This window comes from Thermomyces dupontii (genome assembly GCF_041956625.1).
Source record: "Thermomyces dupontii strain NRRL 2155 unplaced genomic scaffold VTN31scaffold_9, whole genome shotgun sequence".
Taxonomy (NCBI): Eukaryota; Fungi; Ascomycota; class Eurotiomycetes; order Eurotiales; family Trichocomaceae; genus Thermomyces; species Thermomyces dupontii.
In genome coordinates, this window is record NW_027192315.1 from 272290 (window position 1) to 289591 (window position 17302).

General features: G+C 53.3%; 7 protein-coding genes across 7 annotated transcripts; 3 read left to right on the forward strand and 4 right to left on the reverse strand.

Annotated features, from left to right (window-relative positions):
• Positions 1 to 3782: 3782 nt before the first annotated feature.
• On the forward strand, positions 3783 to 6096 carry VTN31DRAFT_7292 (uncharacterized protein; the record flags this gene model as incomplete). Its single annotated transcript, XM_069407997.1, has 4 exons — positions 3783 to 3785; positions 3861 to 4984; positions 5040 to 5906; positions 5973 to 6096. The coding sequence occupies 4 exons, from the start codon at positions 3783 to 3785 to the stop codon at positions 6094 to 6096; spliced, it is 2118 nt and encodes a 705-aa protein (XP_069257790.1).
• A 596-nt stretch (positions 6097 to 6692) lies between these two features.
• Positions 6693 to 9518, reverse strand: VTN31DRAFT_7293 (uncharacterized protein; the record flags this gene model as incomplete). Its single annotated transcript, XM_069407998.1, has 3 exons — positions 6693 to 8649; positions 8703 to 9411; positions 9473 to 9518. 3 exons carry the CDS (start codon positions 9516 to 9518, stop codon positions 6693 to 6695), a joined length of 2712 nt encoding a protein of 903 aa, XP_069257791.1.
• Positions 9519 to 10156: 638 nt separating this feature from the next.
• VTN31DRAFT_7294 (uncharacterized protein) lies at positions 10157 to 11494 on the reverse strand (the record flags this gene model as incomplete). Its single annotated transcript, XM_069407999.1, has 7 exons — positions 10157 to 10657; positions 10715 to 10797; positions 10854 to 10879; positions 10933 to 10995; positions 11051 to 11177; positions 11234 to 11262; positions 11334 to 11494. The coding sequence occupies 7 exons, from the start codon at positions 11492 to 11494 to the stop codon at positions 10157 to 10159; spliced, it is 990 nt and encodes a 329-aa protein (XP_069257792.1).
• A 376-nt stretch (positions 11495 to 11870) lies between these two features.
• On the forward strand, positions 11871 to 13633 carry VTN31DRAFT_7295 (uncharacterized protein; the record flags this gene model as incomplete). The annotated part of the gene is made up of 2 exons (XM_069408000.1): positions 11871 to 12168; positions 12228 to 13633. The coding sequence occupies 2 exons, from the start codon at positions 11871 to 11873 to the stop codon at positions 13631 to 13633; spliced, it is 1704 nt and encodes a 567-aa protein (XP_069257793.1).
• A 279-nt stretch (positions 13634 to 13912) lies between these two features.
• VTN31DRAFT_7296 (uncharacterized protein) lies at positions 13913 to 14479 on the reverse strand (the record flags this gene model as incomplete). Its single annotated transcript, XM_069408001.1, has 4 exons — positions 13913 to 13990; positions 14080 to 14172; positions 14300 to 14357; positions 14442 to 14479. 4 exons carry the CDS (start codon positions 14477 to 14479, stop codon positions 13913 to 13915), a joined length of 267 nt encoding a protein of 88 aa, XP_069257794.1.
• Positions 14480 to 14976: 497 nt separating this feature from the next.
• Positions 14977 to 15914, reverse strand: VTN31DRAFT_7297 (uncharacterized protein; the record flags this gene model as incomplete). The annotated part of the gene is made up of 3 exons (XM_069408002.1): positions 14977 to 15260; positions 15343 to 15529; positions 15615 to 15914. 3 exons carry the CDS (start codon positions 15912 to 15914, stop codon positions 14977 to 14979), a joined length of 771 nt encoding a protein of 256 aa, XP_069257795.1.
• A 193-nt stretch (positions 15915 to 16107) lies between these two features.
• VTN31DRAFT_7298 (uncharacterized protein) lies at positions 16108 to 17062 on the forward strand (the record flags this gene model as incomplete). Its single annotated transcript, XM_069408003.1, has 2 exons — positions 16108 to 16491; positions 16556 to 17062. The coding sequence occupies 2 exons, from the start codon at positions 16108 to 16110 to the stop codon at positions 17060 to 17062; spliced, it is 891 nt and encodes a 296-aa protein (XP_069257796.1).
• Positions 17063 to 17302: the final 240 nt, after the last annotated feature.

Below are 17302 nucleotides of genomic sequence, written 5' to 3' on the forward strand. Positions count from 1 at the left end.
CATGATCTGTATAATATTGGTCAAAGAACATGTGTGATCATGCTTTGGGGATCGGGAGTGTCATGGTGTCACATCACGTACTGTTCCTCGACATAAGCGGCGTCGTTCTCATACTGGGCAAATCAAGTAGTCAATCGTAAGCAACACGCTCTGATGTATATCGCAATGGATGGATATCGTACCTTGGTGTCCATTTCAATGTTGCCCGGAGCTTGGTTGGTGGTAGTGATTGTCTGTTCCCGAGCGGACGGTTCCGTCATTGTGGGATAATTCTCAGTTGATACAGTATCCAGGGAGATTGATCCGTGATTGACCGATCACACGTTCAGATACCCTCCTGCGGTTTGGAACGATACCTCCAAGAGCTGGCTGCAGCTGTCAGCAAGGTCTTTGTAACTAGATCCTCTACTCCGTACGGCCCGCGCTCAGTACCCCGGCTCGATATTATGTCTTTTGGGACGGGGAGGACAAGACTTCTGTTAAAAGCGAGGGATGTTTGGAGTTCACACGAGGTCTCCTCCCGGCTTGGTCTGTGCGAAACCCAACCTGGTGGCTCGAGGCTCGAGCGTGTCCAGCATTCAAAGCTTCAAGTGATCCCGGCTTTACAGTTGCTCTCTGGCTGGGCCCGGATTGGTTGCTGCATCTGCACGTCGCTATGCAGCAAACTCCATCTGCCAATCAGTGCAGCCAGGCCGACCCCTCCCCAGGAGCCTTTGCCCTAAAAACAAAGCAAGTGATCATTCGGAAGTTGATAGGTATTCTGACTGTGCATTTTGACAGTCTGACTGTCCATATCAGTCATGAACGCATCAAATCAGCATATCAAAGTGTGAGCAAATTCGCTGAAACTTGGTAAAATCTGCAACAACATTTTGCACAGCATTGTGCTGATGCGAAGATAAATGTATCGCATATCGTTGCGGTACGCAACTGAGATTTCAGCACCAAAGAGGCAAAGACTGCACGTGACGTGTCGGTGAGGAGCTCCGACACAAATAAGGAAGTTACCAAACCATTGTCAGTAAAATTGTGCGCTATACCCGATTTATCACAGTCATTCTGCCAACTGCACAGTCACATTATCAACTCTCCTATTTCTCGTTTAGGCAGAAAAGGGGTTGAGCCGAGTCTGCGGGTGTCAGTAGTTTAAGTACTTTAATCTTCAAGTGGCATGTGGTTGCTTCTTCAATGCCCCCCAAGAATCATTGCGGTCAAGAACTCGCATTTGGCTCAGAATAAGAGTCCCTGGGTTGTGGTCAAGTCGCCTACCATTGCCCTGGGACATCCACGTTTTGGACCGGACGAGTTTTGACTTGCAAGTTACCACCAATGTTAGGCCTAATGGGAACACGTTTGCGATTCTTAGGTTGCATGTCAGGATGACTGAATCCCCTGATGCCCGCGATCTAATATGACCTAAAAGGCATACAGACGGGTATCATGGTTGAAGATGCGAAACCCTTTTGTCATCGATATCAGCTCGCTCAACCTGGAGATTATCCCGGCGTTGAGTCTCGACGAACTCCTAGGAGGCGGAGATTCCTTCATTGTCTGATTTTGCTGCAATTTGCATCTCGGGATACCACACAATAGGTTACCAGCGTCGTAGGTAGCCAATGGCCGTCATCTTGAAGAGCTGTCAGCCTGTCAGGTTTCCTCCGTACTCCATCCAGTATGAGCAAAATCTCACGCCATTGGAAGAAGCCCTTCCCGTTTGTCGCTTTCAGGCTTCCTGCATGGTCAGGCTCTCCAAAGTAGGCTCGCAGTACGAATCTTATACGGAGTACTTTATCTACATCCCAAGTACTCCGTACTGGTAACTGACAAGAACCAAGTCCGAACCACGAGATTGCCCGGCACGAGCATGTGATTAGGGTTGGACCCTAACCCGGAGTACTGTATGTATAGGTTACCTAATTCGGTATGGGTACCTGAGGACCCACAGAAGTGGACGGGGAATCCGAAAATCCTTTCTTGGCTGAAAGTCCCGGTCCAAAACCCATGACGGTAATATTTGGAGTCGAAGAGTCATGAATTAAGGATCTCAGATGATATGCTCGACACGTCGCCAAAACTAACAGTAGACATTCGTCGATTCAGCAACGAAGAGAGTCGTTGAAGCATGTCGGTACCTTCGATTCCTACATGACTACCAGCTTACTTCATCGCCTTTGTACGGAGTACGCCGCGGGAGGAACTTGACGGAGATCTATCTCATCGTGAATTCTGACGGGCATGCCGAGAATCGATCTAGGTTTTTGAGTTCAGAGTCCTCTCTTCGTTTCCTCGGCAGATTTCGACCAGTTCGGCGCCTTGCATCACCTGACGATTGGGACTTGTGTATGGGGGAAACGGGGTTTGTGAAGGTCCACGCCCACATGCTCCAGACATTATCTCCCTTGTTAATGGTCATGGCGAAGCCAAGCCTCACCGGGAACTGGCACCGACGTGGTTTGCGAGGGACAAGCGGATTCATCACCGATTTCGGGGAGTTATGACGGGACATACTGAAGATCTGATCAGACGGACAGCATCGGACCAATGAATTGTTATCCAAAGGACCGTGTTCGTACCGGGTGTTGCAAATCTAACGGTTTGGATATCCCCTCCATGCAGATTCTGTCGTTACCAGTTCCCGGTGAGGCAATCCTTCACCATGGCCATTAACAAGGGAGTCTTGATGCTTGGGGTATCTGGGCGTGGATCTTTTCAAACCTGCTACAGCCATTCTACTCTGCCATGTGTCTGGTCGCCTACTGTTGATGCGGAAATCAGTGGGCTAAATCATTCGGATGCTTGAAAATGAACTTGAATGTATCTGCCTGGATGTGCTGAATCGGTTCAATCACTGACGCGCCCATGGCTATCGATGCTCAGTGATCCGCAATATGGCTGCTGGCTTCCATTGCCGAATGGACGTCCCAATTGATGAACTCCACGACGGTGATGTCGAATAGCTCCTTGCCCGTCCGCGTGCTGTGCCTCTGCAAGCTTTGTTTGAGTGAGTTGATTGCTATCCGTTGATATATCGAGATTCACTTCCAATGCCACATCCTCCAACTCTGCGCGACCTATGACATTTCACCGATACAAATCCCCTGCTATGCGACCACTCTTCGCACACTCCATCTTCAAGCCGGAGAAATCCCTCAGCGCTCTTAGGCCTTGCTGGAGGCCAGTTCCCACTCCGCGGTCGGCGACTCTCGGCAGTCCCGTCATTCCGCAGCACGGTCATTACGCTAGTACAGATATAGTAAGTAACTAAGAACGTAGTTCTGCGACTAGTCCGAATTCAGACTAGTCTCTCACGTGAGGGTGATCGTGCTTTGATGACTAAGCGCCGTCATGTCATGAAACGGCACGTCGGTTCGGCTGAAGGACAACCTTCGTCGAGAACCCAGGGCCGATCAGAGACAGCCTCACGGGGAGACGCAAGGCCTATTTTGGATCGAAAATCAAGGGCCCAGAAAAGGCAAAGCAGATCATTTTCCGTCGTGCAGTTGCAGCAGAGAGACTCGTCAGCTGCAGCAAATCGAAACGCACGCCAACTCCACCAGACTCCGATCCCACTCTGTGACTCGGGCCTAAAATACTAATACTCGTAATAATCTCCACGGGAGACTGAATAATGGGCTCCCCGGTCATTTCTGCAGTTTCAACTTCCTTTTATTCCTGAAATCATTCTCATCCATTTCCAGTAGACTGGATCTTTCTTTGCTTCGCTGGTCTATCTGCCCGGTATCTCTGAGCCCATCCGGCTGCTCCGGGGCGTTCCGTCTAGGATGGTGCGTCGCCGGACTTGCATTTGCTCTCTCAAGCTCGCGGCTTAGCTGACCCTGACCTCCCCTGCGTCTCTCCAGTCCGAAAACTACGATTATCCCCCAGCCTCGAGTCGCCCACCGCCCGCCACCACAGACGCCGACGTGACTGCTCGACTGCAACGTTGGCGGAGTATCCTGCTGTCGGGTCAGGTGCCCATCGTTGGCTACTCCGAGCTCGACACCCTGACCGAGGAGCTGGTCGAGTTGATGCAGCAGAGAATCGAGCTGACACGCATCTTCGGTGACATCATCCGGCGAGGAGGAAGACAAGGACAAGAAGGGTCCGACGGAAGGGTTCCAGGTCTAGGACCTGTGGTAGTAGGCCAAGACAGTGACGACCGGCAACAAGCGAGTGCATTGTTGTCGGAACATCCCAGTCTGGGCGAATTGCATTGGCAGTTGCAGGAGATGCGTGATCTGCGTCGAATGATTTTCGACCGGGTCCAGCGAGGCGAGCAGCAGCAGCAACAGCAATTGCAATCTCAGAGCAGCGAGCAGCATCGCGAGTCCTCCATTAACCCCGCGACACTGATGGATCACGAACCGACTTCGATGGCGTCGGCGTCGAGACGCGACACCCAGCCGGTGGGCGAGCAGAGGTCCGCGTCATCCACCGGCCGACTACTGAGAGACTCCATGGCGGACTACAGACCCCGAGTTCCGCAACTGAGTCTCTGGGAAATCATGGCGGCCACTGGGGTGCCGAGGGAGGGTTACAATTACATCCCCATCTTTGGCTCCCAAGGTGAAGGTACTTCAGAATCGTTGGCGAGCTGGACCTCGTCGTTCCCCTGGACGCCAGATCCGTATCCGCCGGACTGGGAGCGAGGGTTCGGCCGGGCCGAGTCGCCCAGCCGGCGCTTGCGGACCAAGCGACGCAAGCTGGACTCGGATGATCGACGCGGTGAAGGTTTCACCTATGGCCACTATGGCCAGGTGGTTCCCGGTCTGCTCAAGATGGAGATTGCCAGCTGCGATGGCGGTGTTTACTACGACGACGGCACCGGCCTGTCCTCGCGACCGAGCAATGTGCTCGTAGATGACTCGTCCGTCTACAGCACGCGGCAGAGCCGCTGCAATCTGGTCCTGAGGCACCGCGGCGAAACACCGTTTTGCGTAAAGAAGATCGTGATCAAGGCTCCCAAGGAGGGATACGATGCTGCGTGGGTTGTGCCGCTGCCGGTGTGAGAATCGCTCTACTAACGTTGTCGTTACTAGAATCCGAGAAGGGATGATATTCGTGTCGATGACGTCCGAGGGTTTGCTGGAGCGGACGTCGCGCTACCAGATCCGATACCCGTCGACAGCCCGTCAGCGGTGTCGCCGACATCGTCGTCGAGGCATGCCGCCCTCCGAGGAATACATCAACTCGTACAATCCAGTGCCTCGATCTTTGGAGACCGCGCCGAGCAACAGCAACAACAATGCTCGGCCACGCAGCAACATCCACCCAGAAATGGACATTGTCGACCCGCAGCTCCGCGTCTTTACCGACTATGACGGGGACTCGGATGCGGGAGACGACAGTACCAACACCAGCAGTACTGCCGCCGCCACCAATCCCAGGAGCTACCTCAGAACCTACTCCTACCCACCCATCATCACGACGACCGACCCGGACCTGAACACCATGGACATGGACACTACCGACGAGGACGAGGAGCTTTTCTGTCCAGAAGACGACGAGGACGACGACCCCAGCCACGACCACGATGAGGAAAACGACGACGATGACGACGAGGACGACGATGATGACGATGACGACGATGATGATGTAGATAACTTCCTTTCCACCCGCTCTGTCTTTGACCAGGGCCGTCATCTGCCGTCGGGGCTGCGTCGCCGTATGCGCTCCTCCCAACATCACAATCACCACCATCATCATCATCATCATCACCACCACCACCCCCCCAACGACCACCACCGCCGCCGCCGCAGCTTCTCATCGCGCATGGACCATCATCGACCTGAACCCTCCTCTTCCTCCCATCCTACTCCTGATCCATCTGAAATCCTCAAACCGCACGCACGCTTCTTCATCGAGCGCGGCAAAAGCATGGTGCGGATTACATTCGATCCTCCACCGTAAGCACCCATCCTTCCCCCCCCCTCCCATATATTCATATCATACTGATCATGGTATACGAACAGATCTGGCCGCTTCATCCTCATCAAACTATGGAGTCCCTACAGCGGCGGAAACATCGATATCCAGAGTGTGATGGTGTATGGATATGCCGGGCCGAGGTTCTTGCCTGCGGTGGAGATGAGATAGAATTCAACCAAACAAAACTCATCCGGATTTGCTTGTTTTCTTCTTTTCTTTACTTTGCGGTTCGGTTACTCTTTTTTTTTTTTTTTTTTTTTTTTTTTCTTGCCTGTCTGGGATGGAATGGGTTCGATCGGATGGGATGTCGAGTCTGGACTTGGTCGTGTTCGTTTTCTTTATTGTTTTTATATAATCTGATGATGGGTCGGAAGAAGGGTCGCACTTCATGTTTGATTGATGTATACTGTTATTTGTAGCTCCTCGTTGATCGAGTTGAAGCGAATTGAATATTGATTGATTGCTTTTCATTCCTGCGCTAGCAGGCGCAATATGTTCTCGTTCCATTGTTCGTTCCTCGTCATCCATCTCACAACAACAACTCATAATACATCCCTGTACCCGGGTACATACAATAGTAGGCAGTGTGGAATTCCTTCACACCTGGGAACACCTTCTTTCGAAGAGCCGGAAACAAAAAAACAAAATCAAAAAAACGCACGCAAGAGGAAACAGGCAACAAGAGGAGATAAATAAAAAAAAAGCTTTGTACTCAAACAGAGAAGACACGCAAAACCACCCACTTAATGAAGAAGGAAAAGTCTTTAGATGACCACAACATCACCCTCCGCATCGGGCGCGTCCGACGCAACCATGTCGTATTTGCCGACAGACATGAGCATCGAGTCCTCTCCGAGGTCGATGCCGCTGTCGTCGTGTTGTAGGTGGTTGTTCTCGGACACTGGGAGCGGTTTCTCTGCCGACGGCGGCTGAGTTGATGACGGGGGCGATTGTTTAGCGTGTTGCTCGTTTGTGTCGCTCGAGTTGGTGGTGGTGGTGATGGTAGTGGTGGGGGGTAAATTAGACGGCGGTGGTTGGGATTGTGTCATGCTCTGATTGTCGGACTGGTTGCCACTCGGTTGACTCGAGTTGGGACCGTTGCTCTGTTGGCCCGCGTTGTGCTGGTTCATATTGTCATCCTTCGTTTCCCCGGTGCTGGAGAAGCTGCCTCGTTGCATCACCGTCGTCTGCCCGCTCGGCTCCAATGATGCTCCCGTGTGTTTCAGGAACCCGCCTCTCTCGACCTGCCACAGAAGCATCTCGTGGAAAAACACCTTGGTCATCCACCACGCGCTGAAACTCTGCGCTCCCGCCAGCGTCAGCCGATGCAGGATGGCATCCCATAGTCGGTCAATCTTCTCCACAATACATTGCGTCGGGTGGTTAGGGAATAATGATGGTAGATTCAGAATAAACGAGATCCACTTGTCCGGGAAGTTGTATTCCTCCCCATTCGCAGCCTCCGGCACTCGGTGTGCTGGATCGCGCGTGTCCCCCTGCGACTGACTGTACACGGTGGGCATCGTCGGCGAGCTGCTACTATCCAACGGCGTTAGCAATGCTCGCAGATCGTACAGCAAGATCTGCTCCACCGCTCGCTCCGAGCAAGCAGGAATATCCGCCTTGGAGATCATCTCCCGCGGATCCACAAACGTCGCAAAATCAAGCCACATCTGATTGCGGTTGTCCGGATGGCAGAGCCACGCGGCCGCGGCGTTCGCGGACTGGTTCACGTCCAGCACGTGCTTCAGCAACGCGCTGAAGATGTGCGCCGGGATCAGCCGGGCCAGCGTGACATGCTGGGGGTGTGCTTTGAATGTCTCCATGATGTGGCTTGGTAGCCGCCGCGATATTGATCCAAACGCGTCCAGCACTGGCCGGGGCACCACCTGCGTTGTCAGCGGCGCGACGAACTCGATCATCTTTTGGTACATGAGCCAGTCGCACTCTCGGATCCACGGCGCAAGCTTGGGATGCGTCAGAAGCTTCTGCACCGGCACCGTCAATGTGCCATGAAACGCGGTGAAATGTCGCATCATATTCCGCTCCTTGCAAAACCGGAAGCTGTCGATGACGGAAATGCAATGCGTGCGATACAGGGTAACAAGCGCATCGGCAACTTTGGGGTCCGTGTTTTCGGGAAGATATCCTCGAACATCAGGCAATCGTAACGACTCATTGCTGTCAATCGGCGTCGATGATGATGAAGGAAATGCATGCAAATGCCGGATGATGCGGCTGGTCTGGCTCGCAAGATTGTCGATACGGAGATTGAAATCGAAGCTGGACCGGAACTGCGAACCGCAGGCACAGCCTGCCGTCGACGTGATCCCTGGAAACTTGGGTGAAAACGATGTTGAGGGACTTGGGAAAACTGCGCTGTCAATCGTAACCTGGTTCGTGCTGGTACTGCGTGGTCGCGCCGCAGAGTCGGTCGAAGAGTTTATCATCTTCATGGGACCTGACTGCTCTCGCCCGGAGTCAACCAGCGGGGGCTGCTGTTTCTCCTCAATCACCGTGAGATCGACGTAGTGGTACTTGGATTCGCCACGGACGCCCAGGCGCCGCGTTTGCACGTTGGGGAAGATTATGCGCACCAGCTTCCCAAAGGACGCCGGGTTGAGAACAGACACATGTTCAATGCCACATCGTTCAGCGTAGCAACAGTAGACGCGATCTCTCCGAACCGATCCGTTACTCTTTCGGCAATTCTCCTTGAGCCTGGGAATGTGTCAATAGATTTCCATTGATGCCAACCGTACGCGTTCACTTACCATAGCATGGCGAAGACTTGCTTGTATTTTTCCGCCTTTCCACCTGACCCTTCGTGTTTTTGAACTTCCTGCGCCATCTGCTTCAGTGAGTAGCCCTCATACTGACGCAGCAGCTTTCGCAGTTCATTGTCATTGGCCAATGAAGAGCTTGATCCTCGCTTTCTCCGCGAACCAGTCTCGGAATTTTCATGCTCGTCGACAATGTGAGTCGACACCTGTGTGTCCATCCCGCTCCCGTCATACATGGGGGCATATTGCGGGACGGAGCTCACAGGAAGACTGTGTGGAACCATCTCCGGCATGCTATGCGGTTGAACGCCGACGTTATGATGAAAATCTTCCCCTCGTGACAACCCATGAGCATCATGCATCGGTGTATCCAGCGGCGCGCTGGTGTTGGAATGCGTAAGTTGCTGACCATAACGCATGATCATATCCTCTGGAGTCGGCGTGAAAGAATTTTGAGGTCCCGGTCCAGGATGCGACGCAATAAAAGACGAGAACCCATCTCCCATCTGCTGGTCCTGCGTTTGCTGCGTCGTGCTCGACTGGATACTTGCGGTCGACCCGCGCGACCGAGGGCGGCGACGTCCTTTGGTCGCTGCCGTGCCTGGCCGGCCGCGCAGCGGATCCGCAGTCCCGGGTCGACTGTGCGGTGCATTTTGAACGTCCTGCGACATGATGATGGACCCTTGCGATTGGGCTCGATCTGTTTACAAGCGATCAGCGAACCAGGCGGCGGGCGACAATGGGATCATAACTCAACGTACTCATTTGATAGGGAATCTCCCAGCTCTCACCACTATCATGTGCCATAATCCTCGAGGGATAAGTTCTGTCCAAGTAGTTGGGCGTCCGCCAGACCGCGAATGCTGTTGTTTTGCACGCCCACCATCAAAAACACTGAGCAAATGCCCACAAAACCTACAGAACCCGGCCAAAATTCCGAGCCAAGCAAAATTTCAAGGGATAAATAATCGCCTAATCGCATGCAGCAATAAGCCGAGTCGTGCAGATGCGGTCTGTGGCCAAAAACCAGCCCCGAAGTCGAGGGTCTGTTGGGACAAGAAGAAGATAAACAGAATTCGGCCGTTCCTCAGACAACGGTGACTGGGTCACGTGCCTCAACAATGTTTATGTCGTAACATGCTTAGTAATGATCAACTCCTAAACAGTAAAAAATTTACTTACGCTTGATAGTTTCCTACTTAGGAAATAAGTACACACATCGCCTCCCACGGTCAATGGACAAGAGGTCAGTCACTTCATGTATTTTGTCTTCGGTAGAATGTAAGGTATACTTCATTGATCGTGTCACCAAAACAATCCATGTATGTACCTGCAAACCCATGCCACCGCTAGTTTACACAAGAAAGGGCAACAATCAAGGCCCAATGCAGGTATCAAACCATCAAGAAAACGGGAAAAAAGAAACAACGAAACTCTTTCTAGACTTAGACAAGATCACGTTTCCGGAACTCCTCCAGAAGAGCTTTGCCCAGCGATGCCGGACTCCGCTCGACGACGGCGCCGGCAGCCTCTAGGGCAGAGATCTTCGAGTCGGCGCCTCCCTTACCACCGCTGACAATGGCACCGGCATGGCCCATACGTCGGCCCGGCGGCGCGCTGATGCCCGCAATGAAGCTGACGACCGGCTTGTTCTTCTTGTTCTCGGTCTTGAGGAATTCGGCCGCATCCTCCTCGGCGCTGCCACCGATCTCGCCGATCATGATAATGCCGTCAGTCTCTTCGTCCTCCAGGAAGATCCTGAGACAGTCAATGAAGTTGGTGCCCGAGAACGGGTCGCCGCCAATTCCGACGACCAGGGACTGACCCAGACCAGCCTGGGTGGTTTGGTTCACGGCTTCGTAGGTCAGGGTGCCGGAGCGGGAGACGATTCCAACACGGCCACGCTTGTGGATGAAGCCGGGCATGATGCCGATCTTGCATTGACCCTGTAAACAGGTCAGGGAGTGTCCAATCAACCGGTGTACCTTCGAAGGGTTGCGTACCGGAGCGATGATGCCGGGGCAGTTTGGTCCGACAAGTCGGGTCTTGTTCTGGGTCTTGAGAATGTCCGTGATGCGCACCATATCTGATCGTTTGGATGTCAGCTAGTTGCCACCATAATCGGCATAGGTCCTAGCAAACCATGCTGCGGAATGCCCTCGGTGATACTACCAGCCACCATTAGTTTTGGCTCTGGATACGTATGCCTGAATAAACCTACCAGACGACCAGAGGAATCTCGGCCTCAACGGCCTCCTCGATACTCTTGGCGGCGAGCGGCGGACTAGACAATGTAAGTACAGCAGTCGACTTATGCCGCGGATCCATGCGCCACATACGGAACAAAGATGGCCGACGCATCGGCTCCGGTTTCCTTCACGGCCTCTTTCACGGTCGCGAACACGGGTCGGTCCAGGTGTGTAGTGCCGGCCTTCTTCGGATTCGTGCCACCAACAACCTTGGTCCCTGATCAATGGTGAGTATTCTTGACACTGTCGCGACTGGAAATGACCGAGGTATACCATATGCGATTGCTTGCTCCGCATGGAACCTGTTGATCGCGCAAGACCGGCGTCAGCATCACCATTGCATGGAGCGAAACTGGAGCATCGTCCCACGTACGTTCCCTGCTTTCCGGTGAATCCCTGGAAGATCACCTTGGTGTCTTGGTTTATCCGAAGATTGTTGACGGTCGAGGCATATGCCGAGCTGGCCCCAACGTAGCCACGGCGCTGGACAGCGCCCTGCAGGGCAGAGCAAGCTTTGCGACGAAGGGCCTGCATGATGGCCACGACCGAATCGAAGCGGAACGGGGGAAAGCAGCAAGGAAATCGGAGGGGGGGAGTGAGGTCAGGCTGGCGAGTGTGAGGGATAAAGGACAGCCGGGATTTTCGCGCGCTGGTCTGTCCCGACTCCCTAGGCCGAAGCTCTGCCGGCGGGACCCGAACGCCACCAAAAAGAGAACCCTCCACTTTATTACAGTACTATCAGTGAAATATTCCACTTTGCGGCTCATATCTCTTTATCAAACAGTACACTGTGCAAATAAAATTTAAAAACGAGGGCTTAATCCCAGTCGCCACTGAATTTTGGGATAATCGACTCGTCACCTTGCTTCACCCTCCGCTGCCCGCAGCGCGCGAGGACTAGATTTCGACCATGGCCACCACGACCGTGACGATGCGGCCGCAGACCGCGGCCAAAAAGGCCAAGCTACCACCAGAGAATGAACGATTTCTACGCGCGTGCTCTGACATTGCGAGCGCGCTAATCCAAGAGTATGAGTCGCAGCGCGATCCAACCAAGCCCAAAAGGGACATCAACCTGAACCGACTGCGGGCGCAAATGTCGAAAAAACATTCTCTGGCGGCGATGCCGCCTCTGACGGCTATCATCGCGGCGGTACCGGAGCACTACAAGAAGTATATCCTGCCGAAACTGATTGCGAAGCCGATCCGTAAGTGTTGCGCCTTCGTATTTTGCTTCAGATTCGATCTGGCTAACAGGGAATCGCAGGAACATCGTCCGGAATCGCGGTCGTCGCCGTCATGTGCAAGCCGCACCGTTGCCCGCATATCGCCTATACCGGGAATATCTGTGTGTACTGCCCCGGAGGCCCAGACTCAGACTTTGAGTATTCGACGCAATCGTACACCGGGTACGAGCCGACGTCGATGCGCGCAATCCGTGCACGATACGATCCCTTTGAGCAGGCTCGGGGTCGTGTCGATCAGCTCAAGGCGCTCGGACACAGTGTAGATAAAGTCGAATACATCATCATGGGAGGCACGTTCATGTCCCTGCCAGAGGACTACCGAGAAAACTTTATCGCGCAGCTGCACAATGCGCTGAGCGGGTACCAGACCAGCAACGTGGACGAGGCCGTGCAGGCCGGCGAGATGAGCAATATCAAGTGCGTCGGCATTACCATCGAGACACGACCAGACTACTGCCTCGACACACATCTGAGCAGCATGCTGCGATACGGCTGCACGCGGTTGGAAATTGGCGTGCAGAGCCTGTACGAAGACGTGGCGCGGGACACCAACCGAGGGCACACCGTTGCCGCCGTCGCGGAAACGTTCAAGCTGGCCAAGGACGCGGGATTCAAGGTGGTTAGCCACATGATGCCGGACCTGCCCAACGTGGGGATGGAGCGCGACCTCTTCCAGTTCCAGGAGTACTTTGAGAATCCGGATTTCCGAACCGACGGTCTCAAGATCTACCCAACGCTGGTGATCCGAGGCACAGGGCTGTACGAGCTGTGGCGGACGGGCCGATACAAGAACTACACGCCCAACCAACTCATCGACCTGGTCGCGAGGATCCTGGCGTTGATCCCCCCGTGGACGCGCATCTACCGGGTGCAGCGGGACATCCCGATGCCCCTAGTCACGTCGGGCGTAGAGACGGGCAACCTGCGGGAGCTGGCGCTCAGCCGGATGAAGGACTTTGGCACAACCTGCCGGGACGTGCGCACGCGAGAGGTCGGCATCAACGAGGTCAAGAACAAGATCCGGCCGTCCCAAATCGAGCTGGTGCGGCGCGACTACGTCGCAAACGGCGGGTGGGAGACATTCCTGGCGTACGAGGACCCCAAGCAGGACATTCTGATCGGCCTGCTACGGCTGCGCAAGTGCAGCCCGACGCACACGTTCCGCCCAGAGCTGACGGGCCAGCCCACCAGCATTGTCCGCGAGCTGCACGTATACGGCTCCGCGGTGCCGCTACACGGACGTGACGAGAAGAAGTTCCAGCACCGCGGGTTCGGTACGCTCCTCATGGAGGAGGCAGAGCGGATCGCGCGGGAGGAGCATGGCAGCCGGAAGATCAGTGTGATTTCGGGCGTCGGAGTGCGCAGCTACTACGCTCGATTGGGCTATACATTGGACGGACCGTACATGTCAAAAATGCTGGATTGAGTATTCATTCACATTTCTGGCGTTGTGGGCATGGATTGGCGTTTGGGGGCATTTCTTGGGTAAAGAAAAAATAAAATAGAATCTATTTCGACGCTGAAATGAAAAGCAAGCATAAAGCCACCGAAACGACAAAGTACTATAACATCAACACCCATTTAACCATAGACACAACCCAAATCCCATTAAAGAACCATAATCAACGAAAACAATCCCCAACCATCGAACCTAACCCGATGCTTCGTAACGAACTACTGTATATATCAACGAGGAATAATCAATTCAGTTCAAGGCAATCGCACCCCTCCGAGAAGAGCGCCAATGTAGCAGAGCCTGAAACCCGCAGAACACGAAAAAAGCCTAACCAAAAAAAAAAAACAACCCTCAGTTCAATCACATCCTACCGAACGAAACACGGTTGGGGTGGGAGGTGGAAATTCCAAGCATACCGCATAAATAAACGCCGCAGTATAAAGCGACGCGGCCACGGCAGGCCCATCCTCGGGCTGATTCTCAGAACCGGTGAACGCGGGATTATTTGACTGTAAAATCCGAAAAGTTTCCCCGTTAGTACATAGACTTATCACCGAGGTTGATTGATCGGAGATGAGAATCGGGGAGGTGGGCGGTGCATGGAAGAAGGAGCCTTCTTAGGACTCGACGACGGACCTTGAATTGCGACGCGAGGATGGAGAGAATGATGACCGCGAAAAACGAGATCACCACGCTGGTGAACGTAAACCCCGTCAGTCTCTCTGGCTCATAGATGGCATTGTTCAGGAACGTATGAATAAAGGAGATTGCAACTGACCAACTCCATGCGTTCATAGCAGACACGATGGGCTTCATTTTGGCGGTTTGATTTCCTTTCCTTTTGTGTACTATTATTTCCGAGGGAACTCTTTCTATGACCGTCGATGCTGAGAAGTCCTCCCTGGTCGCAGCTTGTCTGTCGACAGTGCCGTCCCGTATTGCTTGATGATGTTCGGTGATGGCGGGATTCGGTGGCAGAATATGGGCTTTACGTAAGCTGCATGGTTGGGAGTTGGGGAATCGCTCCATCTGATTGGTTCGTGGTCCGTTCCTGTTATCACAGTTGACAGAGAGCCAAGTATCAAAGGAGATGACCGGAGATGATTCCATTCCTTCCACTGAGAGTCTGAGACGATGGTCAAGAGCTTCGATTCCTTCAATTAAACGATCCTTGACAAATAAAGATATGGACTGATGAATCACACGGTCACAGCGTTTTCATTTAGATCGCCGAGCGAGATACTCCAGCTCGAGAGTTAGTAGGTAGTACGGAGTACTTGGTACAGGAAACAAAGGCTATGTGCATGGATCAATCAATGTGCTCTATTCCACTCTACGCACTCCTCAAACTTAACTCCGGACCCCCCGAAAATATCCAAAGCGCTACCAATTGTCAGATCGACCTTCCCTCCACTGCTAACATGCACCTTCTCCAGATCTTGTAAGTTCCGCGCGCCGCCCGCATACGTCACGGGGATTGAGCACCACTCCGAGAGTCGCGCAACCAATTCCTCATCAATACCTTGCTGCAAGCCTTCAACGTCGGCGGCATGAATCAGAAACTCCGAGCAATACGGTTCGAGCATCTTAATCGACTCTGTGATGTATTAATAGGAACATACGTGAGCGGAGGACGTGTGGGTTGAAACACCGCACCAAGCGGGTCGGGGGCCGCATACCTTGCGTGATCTCCATCTCCGTAATGGTCTGCCACCGATTCATGGCCACGTACCATGTGTTGTCTTTGCGCCGGCAGCTGAGATCAATCACGAGTTTCGACTTGTCGTTGCCCAGGGCCGCGAGGATGGATTGTAGACGGGCCATGGAGAATTTCCCGTCCGGGAAGAGGAAGGATGTGATGATTACCTTTGTAATCTGTCAGCAAATCTGTCCATCCACATTGGCCTGGCTTGGATAGAACATGGGCCTTTTTTTTTTATTTAAATCGTACCTTCTCCGCACCCTGCTCAATCCAATACGCCGCATTCTGATCCGTTATCCCCCCCGCAACCTGCAAACCACCCGGCCATGTTTGCAGCGCTTCTCTGGCCGCATCTTCGTTGCCAGGTCCTAGCATCACCACATGCCCTCCGCGCAAGTCATGGTCTTTGTAGAGCTTGGCGTAGTGACTGGCGGGTAGCTTCGAGACGTAGTTGGTCTTGAGATCGCCGGCCACGGCGCTTAGAGTTCCGCCAACGATCTGCTTGACCTGGCCCGCATGGAGGTCAATGCAGGGCCTGAAGCGAGTCATCTTTACTCTGTCGATGACATTTCGAGGTCTTGTCCTCGTGGGGCATGGTTTGATAATCGATCATAGTGGGACCTTGGGACGGCTTATCTTATCACACGTGACTTGGTTGTGGACTTTTTTTCTTTTGGTCCTGCGAAGTACTAGAAGTAGTAGCATGGAGTGCATATGTTCATGATTCATAACGACTAGCGAGATGATCGGGAAAAGAAAAAGAGAGGTCACCGTTGTTTCTCGCGAGGAGGCCGATTCTGATTCTGACTCGGAACCCCCGGTGTCGTCAGCAGCGGCGCATGATGTATTCCGCAAGTTTTTCGAGAGCCGATTCGAGCCATTAGAGCCTGTTCAACGGCCAGCTCGCGAGGAAGACAGCTCTGTAGAACGGCATATCGAACAAGACAAGTTGGAAGATACCTCAGAAGATGCTTCAGAAGAAGACTCGGAGGAGGAATGGAGTGGTATCTCGGAGGACGGTGGTGAAGAAGATTCCGGGCAGCAGGCTGTAGAGGTTGTCGAGTTTACAGATGTGCGGAATCCCAATGAGGATATTCTCGACAAACGCGTGTTGAAAAGCTTCATGGTACGGGGCGATCTAATAATCTTACCATCCGAATCCGAAAGCCCATTATCTAACAAGCATACAGTCCTCCAAACCTCCATCGTTAGGCGAAACGTCGGCCACTCGAAACTCCAAGTCGAAACACGACGACAGCGACACGGACGACGCCATGGACGCGGAGAACTTGAAGAACGATCTCGCGCTACAGCGTCTTCTCAAAGAGTCGCATCTTCTGGAAGACGCATCGAACTTGAACCCCACGGGCAAGAACCGACACAAGGCCATCGATCTACGGATACAGTCCCTCGGAGGCACCAAATCCATCTACGAACAGAAGAAAATGCCCAAGTCGCACAGGGAGGGAATACAGGCTAAAGCCGCCAAACGGGAAGAAAGACGTCGGCGGGAAGCTCGAGAGAACGGCATTATCCTCGAGAAGCCCACGAAAACTGGAAAGAAAGCTCCCAGGAAACGAGATCGGGGAATCGGCGGACCGTCGATTGGCAAGTTTACTGGAGCCACACTGAGGCTGAGCGAGCGCGATGTGGCAGATCTAAGGGGCTCCAAGGTTGCAAAGAAGGGCCGTCGCTGAATCATTGATTTTCTGGGTCCAAATCGTCAAGGCGATGATGGCTTACTGGGGTACATCCTCCATCCCATCCAACATGGTAGGATCGGATGACGAGAGTATTGGCCGGGGTAGAGGTTCCCGGTCCGCAGCGTCGCAGGTCGACGAAAAGACTAATAGGGTTTTATTGTATATAATAGAGGGGCACCGGTCAGATCGGGGCTTTGAGTATATCTGAAACGCTTGTCTCGGAGTCTTTGTGAT